Source organism: Gallinula chloropus (genome assembly GCF_964237585.1).
Source record: "Gallinula chloropus genome assembly, chromosome: 3".
In the NCBI taxonomy this organism is placed as follows: Eukaryota; Metazoa; Chordata; class Aves; order Gruiformes; family Rallidae; genus Gallinula; species Gallinula chloropus.
The window spans coordinates 62,806,771-62,819,345 of NC_140087.1; the positions used below are offsets into that span (position 1 = coordinate 62,806,771).

The 12,575-nt window shown below is 36.5% G+C and overlaps 1 protein-coding gene across 1 annotated transcript in view; it reads right to left on the minus strand.

Moving 5' to 3' along the window:
- The window catches only part of USH2A (usherin), a 385,041-nt gene that overhangs the window by 270,696 nt on the left and 101,770 nt on the right, over positions 1-12,575 (minus strand). The window contains exon 20 of the mRNA XM_084261650.1: positions 9,028-9,258. Coding sequence (XP_084117776.1) covers positions 9,028-9,258 — 231 coding nt within the window. The remainder of the gene's footprint in view (positions 1-9,027; positions 9,259-12,575) is intronic.

Consider the following 12,575-nt stretch of genomic DNA (forward strand, 5'->3'; position numbering starts at 1 on the left):
AGGAAAATAAAGACCAAATATATAGGTATGCTTTACTGGTGGAAATGAATCTTCTATAAAATACCTTGATACATGAGCGGTTACATGCTCAGATCAGTTTATAACACGTACAAGCTTGGTAGAGAGTAACTACTTTTATTTCCCTTGACTATACACATGGGCTTTGAAATAATTGATAAAAACTTTTTCTTCTGTTAATTCTTAGGTTTTTCATCTCCAGAAAGAACGTCCACTACACTTCAGAACAGAAAACCATGTTATACACAACACTGACAGAAGTACAGCTAGAGTTGGGACAAAGGTGGAAGAACCACTGTTTCACAGAGTACGGCCCATGTGGTGTATATATGATAATCAAAGACTCAATATCCTGTAACAGGTTTTGCACAAGCAGACAGCTGAAACTACCATCTAGTCTGGGAAAGAGCTTTTCCACTAGCAGCTTGATAGAACAATAGGAAAGCTGCTGATTTTACATCTTCCACAGTGGGACTGCTACATGCTCTGAAAGCTTCCATGCACAAGCAGAAAAGAACCTGATTTTAAGCATTCAGTGCAGAATGTCACACAACACTGGTGAAAATGTACTATGGCATTACAGCCAAGAAGATTAAAAAAAAAAAAAAGGAAAATTAAAAATATTGGAATTGCATGCCAATGCTTGTGGTACATAGTTCATCTGTTAAACTGACAGAGGTAAGCATGAGATCATCATACAGAGGGGGAGAATCTTTTCTCTCCTCTGTAGAGGCTACATAAATTTTTTCTACAATAAAAAAAAAAGATGGAAAAAGCAGATATTTGATACTAGTAGACAGTATGTCCATGCCTAACAAAACCAGCTCACCTTAGTGAAAATATTACCCCTCTAACACTGGCAAGGTCAGCATTAGCTTGGCCTATTTGCTGTCCAGGTCCCTGTTGTGCATGTTCGAAAAGGTTTTAAGTTGTTTTGTTCATAAAGCAGCACAGTTCACTTTGTTGTGCTGGATCACTCCTTTTTCTCTATAGGCAGCTCATCTCTAGCTGCCTATCTTAAGGCTTCTTGGGATTTGGAAGGAAGGAAGAAAGGAACATGATTATCAGAATGAAACTGAATTCATTTTACATACTACGACAAAATTCTTACTAAAATGTCTCTGCAAACAGTCCTTAGGCAGAAAAAATAAAAGGATATTTCCCCTTCTAACTGAAGCCAGCCACTTGACAGTGACACAGAAGATCTCTATCTCCCTTTCCTTGACTGAAGAGTAAGGTTGGGTTCAAATTGCCCCTTTGTAAAGACAAGAGGAGAAAATTTAAGAAGTTGGCAATTAAAATAATTCCTAAGGAGAAGTTCTGTGGCAACAACCTACACAGAAACGACACAATAAAATGAGAGTTCTCCAAGAGCTCTTTAGCATATGATTTAGTATAAAAATCCAAAAAATTAGTGGCAATATCAAAAGTTCCCTGAGATATAAGTGTGCTCTCCAAGTCATCTAAACAAATCTGTTCCTTTCCCTTTCAGTATTAGGAAGTTTGGTGTAAGAATTTATTTTGTAATAGTTTTTCCCATCAGAAAACTTCGTTTACCTTCTTCAGTTGAATGTAATGAAATGAAAAAAGATGACTGTTAAAAAGCTATGTAAGGAAAAATGCCAGCAGAAACACAAAGATACATAAAGACAAGCTAAGCAAAAGGTGAAATTTGTCTTTCTTCCATTACAGTTCTTTATGTCTTTTTAGGGTAAGATTGAAGCAAACAAACTTGATAGCATTTGCTGTAAAGTCATGTCTATAAATTGGGGGAAATTACAGACTGGTCAGCCTAATATTTGACCTCACAGACAATATGTAGGAGGCCATATCCAGACACCCAAAGGACCAGAAGATGATTTGAAACAGTCAACATGGATTTATTATGGGTAAACTAATTGTGCCTGATCAATGTGATTGACTTCTATTACAAATGGACTAGCTCCCCAGGCCAAAGGGGAAAGCAATACATGTTGTGTACCACGGCTTTAGCAAGGACTTTAACATGGTTTCCCATAGGATCCTAACTATCAGGTCAGAGAAAGAGATAGACCACAAGTGTACTAGAGATTGCATAAAAAATTGGCTGAACAGTCATAGCATTATAGAATCTTTAAGGAAAAGGCCTCTATGATGATCAAGTCCAACCATCTGTTCAGTACCACCATGTCAACTAAACCCCAACTGAAATGCAATGGCACTCAAAGGTTTGTGACAAGTGGCACAAAGTCCTTTGGGCAGCATTTGTAAGGAATAGGTACTGGGACCAAATCTGTTTATGATTTTTATTCATTAAAATGAATCCTGGGCAATGGGATGGAGAATACTATCAAAAGGTTTGCAGGCAATAAAGAATTGATGCACTGCAACTCAAAGGATTCTTGACAGGCTGTAGGAATTAGCTGATGGGAACCTTGTGAAATTCACCAAGGTCTGGGAAGCCCCGCAAAAGTTTTGGATACGCTTGTATTTAAAAAAAAAAAAAAAAAAAAGCAAAAAAGGCACACTGGAATGAATGCAGAGGAAGGACACCGAGATAAGCAGAGGGACAAAGTACATGAAATATAATTAGTGGTCAAGATAACAGGGTTTGATCAGTCTTAAGAATGTAAAGCTGGAGGAGATGATCTTGCCTTCAATTACCTCGTGGAAGGACAGAAAGATAGAACCATACTTTCTTGGGGCTACATGGTGACAGAACAAGAGGCACAAGTTCAAATATAGATTTATTTTTTTTATAGATGTAAGGGGGAAAATTAGCAAAATGCTGCTGGTCAGATCGGAAACTGGAACAGACTTATCAGATATTGTGGAAATATATTTGACTACATAGGGAGATAAAACTCAAAGGCCTAAGCAGGTCTAGTTGTTCTCAGTATGAGCAGGAGGTTGGACCAGAAGACTTCTCTTTCAACCTATATTACTTTACTATTCTATTATTTAGTGATTAAAACTAATTTCTAGCCACCTCAAACCTTATCACTAGTCACAAAAAGAAAAGTTGAAAAACATCTAGAGGACAAAAATTGAATAGAAGCAGAACTTGTACAACTCATGCAACCTTCAATCTTTAGAGAAAATTGTAAATCAGACCTATGCAAAGTTCCCCAGGGAAGGCTCTCTTTCCTTCTAAGAGCTATATGGTGAAATTAACATCTTGCCCAGTTTCACTGAGTTAATCTCAGTTGATAATAGGATATATGTTTAGAAAACATTCTTATAGGTCACACAATCAATGCACTTATTCCAAAGCAGAATCAATTTTATCTAGCTTATTCCTGACAAATGCTCATTCAACTGTTCTTTAAATTCTTCAGTATCAGAGCTTTCATTTTCTTTTCACAACAATGTATTCCTTTGCTTAACTAGCCTCTTTCAGAAAAAAATTTCCTTTAAGAAGACAACCTACCTTGCTATACTTTAAACTTACGAGACCATTGCTCCTTTACACACAGTAGACATGGATAAAAGTTCCATCTCTTCTTCTGAACTACATGTTTTTTACATTCTTTAAGACCATCATCATGTCTCCTTTTACTCTTGATTTTTCTGAACAACCACATTTTCCTCAGTCTTTCCTCTCACTTTCTTTTTAGACCTGTGATCATGCTCATTTTCTTTGTCTTCAGTCACAATGCATTCCAATTTGGGAATGTTGGAAAAGGCCTGTTTATTTGGCTCCACACACTAATGAAAATATTTGTGCCACCTACTAGTGTTTGCTTAAGGTTATATGGAGCAGAATATGTTTTACATTATTGCAAATTGCTCACTGTGATGAAGAGCTACAGGGAGACTAAACCACAGAATGACCACAGCCACTCTCAGCACTTCTGTGCAGAACAAATGTAGACCGCACTTGTGCCGTGTTGCATGGCTAACTCATCAAGAAACACTGTTACTGGAAAGATTCTGGACTCTGAGAAATGTGTGTGTATATGAGTCAGAATTTGGCAGTAAAAACACTAGCATAGATTATTTTTTTTAAATACAGGTTTTTAAGACCACTTCATGACACTAAAAGTGTCATTGTAAAAAAGCCCTACTTGTAATGCTGAATATACGATCATCTTACCTCATACAGTTATTTCCTAATTATTAGAGCTGAATTTGCATCATGAAGAAATTGGCAAAGAGTTCATGTTCCAGACAAGACACTTCTTGAAGTCTGGTATCCTATTTTAGAAAACTTGCATTCAAAGGAATATAAAAGTTTCTTCAGTGGACTGCATTTTCGTCAGCATTACATAAATACATTTCTTTTTAAACAAATATCATCCAAGAGGAATCACATTAAAGTATTAATCACTAATTCAACTGGTTTAAAAATATCATGAAGAACCTCATCCACCTGAATAAAAAATTATTTTATCACTAAATAAGTAAATGCTTCCCTTCATATGTGCATGTGCAATTATGACTCCTGATATCGAGCTCAAATTGTATTTCAAACGACACAAAGTACACTTGGAGGATTTGTTTTGGTATGTATCTTATTTACAAAATGCACTACAATATCACAGAATCGTCAATTTACAGTCAATGTTAAATGTGAAACGTAGTGTCACTTTGAGAGGTCAGGAGAAAGATAACTTTCTGCACAACCATCTTTCTGTGATGTCTGTCTCTTGTGACAACTGAGTTACTATACACAGTGAGCAGTTCTTACATACACTGAGAGATACACTGAGTTTCTCTTCAGGGAGCTCAACTGTATCTTCTTATCATGGAGTTCAAGGAGCTTTCTCATTTGTTCATGTGTCCAACTGATTGCAATTTCTATCCTTTCTAATTATAATAGGCCCTATCCCATCAGCTCTGCCACATACAGTCTGGCAATGGATCAATCAGAGCAAAGATTCAAAAACTGATTTGTGTAATTCATGCCTGTACTTTAGAAAACTAAATTGCAGTCCTCCTAGCTCAGATGTTACTATATCCAAGAGACATTCGGGGTTCAAGTTTCAACCAGTTGCTCTTTGGATCTAGAAGTTCCTCCTTGAAAGAACTCGGCAGTTTGGCATCTAATTGCTCAATAAAACATGAAAAATTACAATTTGCTCTCTCTCTCCTTAGGAGCTTAATCCAATATACTTGCTCTAGAAAAAAAAAATATTGTACAGCTTTTTGATGTGATTCTCTACAAAGTTTGAACAGTAGCACTGTTCCTGTCTGAAGGCATAGTACCCACCAATATGCTCAATAGGTTGCACATACACTATTTCTCAGGCAGTCATGTTTTCAAAGAAAAATGTGATCCCTTACCCTCTGTAAAAGAAAAATTTGGGAGATATTTATGAGTTAGGAATCCTGAACAGAAGGTAGTGACTCAAATTAGAACCAAACTTGATCCTAAGCAGAGCTTATTTACATGGGTCAAAAGGTCATATATCAGTTTTTATCTCATCCATTCAGGCTCAATTCCAAACCAAGAAGCAAAAAGGAATTGAGGAAAAACTCTTCATAAATATACCGATTGTCTTGCTGTTGATACAAACACACACTTCAGCAGTTCAGCACACTATTATCCACAGATTTATATCCAATGATCTCAAAGGATCTTACTTGTAAAGCCTTGTTACACCTCTGCTAGAAAGTACATGAGGACCCTAACTTCCCTACAGAACTATTCTCACCCGCTTGTTTGCAGTGAAAGCCAGTTTTACATGACTTCCTGCTCATTACCTCCATCCTTAGGCTTCTTTGGACCTAGCCATTAGACTCTGTTAAAGAGATAATACAAGGATAAGGTGAATTTAAAAGATATTCAGACATCTGGCTACTTACAGTTCTTTGATGTCCAAGTTTTCCTGTCTACACACTGTATAAAATAGACAGTACTTCTCTTGACTGCTAGAGAACCAAAGACAAAAAAATGGTACTGCAGCATTCCAACTCTAGACCAATAGCTGCATCACACAAACTGTACTGAAAATCACATGAAATAACTAATTCTTAAAACCTAGCCATTTTTAGAAGATCTTTTAAGTATAAACTCCTGCACTAAGTAGAATCTGAACTTCAGCTCCACATCTTTTAAATCAGAATGACATCACTTTGCAGTCCCATGGGGAAGATAGGAAGATGAGAACTTGAATATCCCAATCTTCAGAGTGATGGGAATCCAATGAGCTCCTTACTAAAATGACTACTAACAGGTCCTTTGCCTAGTGGTGTTTTGATAGATGCAATGAGTGCTGTTGTATCCAAGAACTTCAAGGGATACGAAAAAGTATTAAAAACTCAAGCCTGCATCTTCAGTGAAATTATATTAACAGATGCTTAAAACGCTTCACAGTTGGAAGAGCTGAGAAATTGCACGTGGACAGTTCTGGCAGAAACTATCCTTTTCTTTACCTGACTTCCTCTCATCTAATGTGTACTCAGAGCACATCTTCCTGCGCAGCTGGAGGCTTTGTTACAGACAGAAGGACGCTGCTTAGTATAGCCAGTGTTTATTGCCTAAGTTTTATTTATTTATTTTTTTAAAGATGAATTTGGAAAATATCCCAGATAATACATCTGCCACTATTACTTGCACCTCAGAGTGTAAGACCAGCCAGGGAGATAGTGAGGACAACTGCATTTATTAGCAATGAATAAACTGATCTATCTTTTTCTGGATTAGCAGTGGGAGATCCCAGATGCAGTAAGAAGGATCTGTGTGCTGACTGACATATACAAGCTGGCACACTTTTGTGTCAAAAATGTACACAGCTGCATGTACACAAAAGTCGTTCCATCTATGAAGCACAATTGCCAACTGCTTGTCTTCAGAGATGGGTAATAAGAGAAGGTCTCAACAACAAAACAAGCGCAGAGCGCAATTAAAGAATATTTTTCAATCCTTTAAGTGTCTGTCTGTCTAAACTCTCCTGAATTTGCTATAATTTTCTCTCCATCATGGCTTGGAAGAAGGAATGATATCTACTTAGAAAAATCCAGATGTATATTTCTCAGAAACTTTATTGAGTTTTCAAGTACTTAAATAGCACATTTTTAGGTACCAAAAGATGCTGCTTTAACCTGACTGTCAGTCACTAAAAACAGATGTCTGGACAAACTGCCTAATGTATTTTGGTTCTAAGTCATCTACAGATACTCAGACTAAGAGCTAGCCTAAAAGAAAGAATACAATCCAAAGCAATAATAAAGTTACCCACACACCACTGCAGCCATCAGGTACCAGCATGAATGGAGCTTTATTTTAACATCTCCCAACCCGTCTAGAAAAAACTCTCCCAAATCCCATCAGCCATCTCAATAAGCCTTATTCAAGGTCTCAGTCTTAGCTTGGGGAGCATAACTCAACCCCAGAGTGAATCAGCACTTAGGTAGATCAGTGCTGGGCTTGGCTGGTTAAAAATAGACAGGCTTGTTAACAATCCCAGCAGCGCAACACCCTCTTCCACAAAACACTCAGAGACTTCTGGATAAGAAGAAGGAAATTCCAAGATACTCATAATCCTTTACATGTCTGATTAAACTATTTAACTAAACTACAGTGATGGGTTGGCTGGAGCTCCAGTGAGGAAAAACCTGCAGCTTCCCAATTCCTCTGGTGTTAGATCACAACTGACACCAGAATACATCAAAGATTTTTTACTAAACATATAATAATGGGTGCAAACTCTGATATCGGGAGAAGCATTGAGTAATTTGGATGAGGAAAGAAGCCCAACAGCTGTTCCTACAGATTCCTGCACAGAGACAGGTTTTGCAAGTCAACATGGTGTCAATATTTAACTAACACATTATCACTTGTTGTTATTATTTGACTATCAGTCATGTAAGGACCTAGCAAGAAAAAAAACCTGAAGTGATCTTCAACTTTTTTTTTTTTTAGATTAGAATCACTGGGTGATAACAGGGAGATGAGAAGGTCTGCACACACACGTATTTGCAAGTACCCAGATATCCATGCTCACATATTCTTGCTAGAATTACCTGTAGTGACCCAGAAGACAAAGGATATCTGCTACTCTGTCCTCCTCAGGTCTCTGACATTCTTTTGGGTGCCATCAATGCTGCTGGGTTTTTGCAGCCCCTGTCTCAACAAGCAGCTTAGTACCAGGTTAAATTGCACCACACAGTGGTGGGGCCTTTGCACCATCAGCATGCCATCTAAAACTCCCTCTCACTGTTTCCCCTTCCATCTCTCAGTTTCACGACTTCATGTATATAAACACACACACCTTTCATACACCTTTTTTTTTTTTCCTCACACCTTCCATTGACATTTCTTCTTGTACTTTTAAAAACCTCACACTTCATGCAGACTGATGTAACGTTTCATTTCCAGACCTCTACAACACCTCAGTACAGCAAACAGGTTCATTTAGGAACTTTCCAAAAAAGCATACTGTCTATATCTTTGCTCAACCCAAGGCATGAAGATATGATGGGATTCACAGGACATAGGATCATTGCTCTGCTTCGACCTGAAAAATGCCCAGTTCCAAAATAACTAGTTAAAAAAGAGAGGGGATAAAATACCCAGCGGCCCAGAAACACCAGACTTCTGTCAGATTGGCAGCCTTTTTTCTTTCCCTGACAAAACAAACAGGGCCATAACAAAAACACTCTGAACATGGAAGAAAGCACTTTTTGAGTGCTCCTGCAACCTCGGGAATCCTCACAAAGACACAGAAGAAAACATGCCCTAGTGTTCACACCAAATTCAGTTAAAAGTCTTTACCCCAGAAGAATAAATAAACCCCATCTTATATTTATCACTAGGAAATAAGTGAAATATGTAGCAACATTCACCATCATGTACATCTCTATGTCCAAAGGCAAGGTAATACAAATCCCACATATCCAATAACATTTTCCATGGGCTTTTTATGTGAGAATAGAAATAGCCTATACATCACTAATAATCACATTATGCTTGCAAATTAATAACTACAGATTTTACCATGAAAATTATATAGAATATCATAATAAATGGTAAAATAAATGCAGAGTACAATTGGTACATTTTGTAAGTCATTTAAACTCATTTACCTGTAAAGTATGTATTGGTGGGGAGAGTGGAACTAGTAAATCTGTAATATCCATTTCCTGGGAAACGGATCCCTTTCATTACTTCTGTAGTCAATGTAGCTAAAGATGAATCCATCCTTTCCACCTGGTAGATGGGAGAAGGTCCATTAAGTTCTTCAGGTTCATTCCAACTTATCTTTACCGTTGTGCTGTTTATTCCTTCAACACGAGGGGCACTAAGTTTTCTTGGAGCTGCACATTAAAAAAAAATTATCCTGGTATCATTATCCATAATACTTGGGAAATAATTTATTGCACAGAGTTTTTGCAAAAGAACCTGCTTTAGTTTCTGATAATCTTAAGAATAGTCACAGCTATCCATAGAAGCTTTGTTCGGTAAACAAGAAAAGAAAAAAAAAAAACAGAAGGGGCATTCTCCATCTTTATAGGAACTTATTTTAAATTCCATGAGAAACACCTTATTTTTTTATTCAGGTTTTGGATAAATATCTTTAGTATTATATCCAAAAACATTGTTTTTCATAATCTTTAAGAATCTGAATCAGCATCTTATATATAAAGTGTATTTGTATTCCTTCCTTGATTAGCCTCTCATGCCACACTCGCTGTAAGAATGGATCTGTATCACTTGCAGCATTGAATTTGTGTGAAAGACCACAGAAGAATCTGAACACTTAATTAACTCTTGTTACATCTCAGCAATATGGCACATGACAACACAAGTCACTGAACTTATCCTTGTCATCAGGAGCAAAACAGCTCTCAGTCCATGATACTGAAGACCCATGAGGTTGCTTTCCTCATGGTGTGCACACAAGACATCAGCATATGTGCAGATAATTATTCAGTTCAAGAAAATGATCCTCTCCAACTTTTCCCTGCCCCAACAACGCTACACAGAAAGACTCCATATAAGATTACTTCCATGAAGGTATTAACATAAGATGTTATTAAAATGATCTTCCTACCTTTAAGACCAATAATCTGACATTCTTCTAAACATTCTGACCGCATTAGTCACTCTATAACTAAGTTATGAACAAATTTTTGATTTTTTTTTTTTTAATACTGTACAGTAAGCCACTGGAGGGCAGCATGACATGTTTGGACAATGGCAAGATGGCCAAAAAGATGGGAAGTGGACTCTCACTGAAACAATAAATGATGTCATCTTGAGAAGTACAAGAACAGTCTACTACCTATAGAATCTGTATTCATCTTATCCTGCGCTTTTTTTTTCCCTTCTCCTTCTTTCCCTGATAAAGACAAGGATTTAACAACAGAAATTTCATTTGTACCCAGGAAGTGAAATACAATAACTTATAAAAATTACTTGTTCCCATAATGACATAGTAAAGAGCAATAAATGCCTTTCAAGAACAATAAAACCTGAATTAAAATATGGGCCTCCGAAATCTGACATATTATTTTACAGCATGACATTGTACACATAGTGTGCTTTCTTTAAAGAAGGAGAGATTGCTTCATTTAGAATGAATTGATAAGATCCTTTTAAACAATTGCACATCTCCAAGATCATTAAGATAGTTTTCATTTTTCCTATTTGCCTGTAGCATGCTGCTACTTTGTGGCTGGGGTATTTTTGCTTTCTTTTTTTTGCTTTGTCCCACTCTAATTGAGAAATATTCTTGGAGAAAGCAGGGAGTGGGGGAACTGGGAAACTGCCAATGACGGTATGTGCTGTAAATTCCTGCTTAGGCATCATTTATGACTTCACAATCTAATTAGTATCTCACGCTATGGCAGAAATTTACAATGTCAAAATTGAAGTAATGCAGTGTGAGGTCATAAGCTTTCCTGCATAAGTAGGGCACAGCACTAATGAATTCTGGTATTAATGCACAAGTTTAAATAGAAAACATGGCTTAACAATCAAAACTTCACCTCTGAGGGAACTAGTGTACGTCAGCATTTTAAATGGGAACATAAGAGGTTGAACCCTCCAGTTCAGCCCACTGATGGTAAAACAGAAACACTAAAATTCATTATTTCTAAAACACATAAAGCTAACTAACACTCATGACAATAACTATATCTTCCTTTAAAGTCTAATATTAATAAATGACAGTTCCTTGGACCATAATTATTGCGTCTCTGATACCCAAACCTGAAGCTTTTATAGGGCTTATGCAATTAACTACTTAAATGCATCGTAACACTTGCTTCTCTGACAGGGAAGTATTGATTTTTTAATCATTTTCAAGTCTCCTCTAGCACAAATAAATGTACTACAGTTACAGTTAATGCACTGTGTACACGCATTAAACACTGGCATGACACAATTTATTATTTTGTGATATATGGAAAAGAAGCCTACCCTTTCAGAAAACAACATCCTTGCTATAAAATTAGTATTTAAACTACAGTCTTGTTGATGCTTGGGAATTCGTGTGTCAAGACAGTGGAAGAATGTACATAATAGGTTACATAATTTAAAAAAAAAAAAAAAAACATAAAAAAACCAAACAAAAAACCCAAAACAAAACAGAAAACCAAACTCTTCATGGGGCAGGACTGAAAATAAATCTGTAGCACTAGCCCAGCATGGTACTAAATGCTGAAATTAAAAATATTCAAGACTAAAAGATACAGTATATATTTTCCTAAAGGTGTCACTGTGGTACCTGTAGCTACTTTCTGAAAGATGAATCGACTATAATTTTACCTATTTAATTTTTTTTTAGTCACGTTCTGTTAAGACACATCTGTCAAAATAATGAGCGTACTACATTTTAGTGGATTCAAAGTCACATTTTGTGTATTTTAATTATGTAGTTTTAATGTCTTGCTATATAATACATATTTAATATATTATAAAGCTAAAACAGTATTTAAAAGCCCATGATTGCTGCATGCCATTGTGTAGCAGAGGGCACAAAAAAGACCAATAAAGACAGATGGTCCATACAGCTTATGTTGAAGTCATATATCTAAATATAGATGTTGCTACACAGGTCATTACAAATAAGCCTTTCCCATGTGTGTATGCACACACATGTACACAAAAATGAAGTTGGTAAGTAAAGAGCAGTTAATTTTGTTTTGTTTGAAATAATATCATTTTAGTTTTAGATTCGAAGACAGATGCCAGCATTTCGCTCTGAACAGATGGTAATTCCATCTAATAGTGCATCTCTGTATTAGTAAGGTCTGTTGTGTATACAAACAGTAATAAACACTAGGTAAGGATCAAAATAAATTTTAATTGTTGACATTAAATTCTGGCAGCCACGGTTCTAAGGATACAATACTCCTTTCTCAAGTCTGTCAGGTTTACTAATACAAGTGCTAAAGCTTTTCCATACTCTGCCAGACTCTTGTCCCAGGAATAACATATTTACACCATGGCTAAATTTAACAGGCTTTTATATATGTTTGAATAACTACTGCTCAGCATACCGTAGGTAGATATTCGTGTGCCCTTCCACAGAAGCCTTCAACTAGCCACTCTGAATAATTCAGGAAAGCAAAAGTAGCAAAAAAGTATATGGTTTTTAGTTATTGTTCAATTGAATTCAAAATGTATA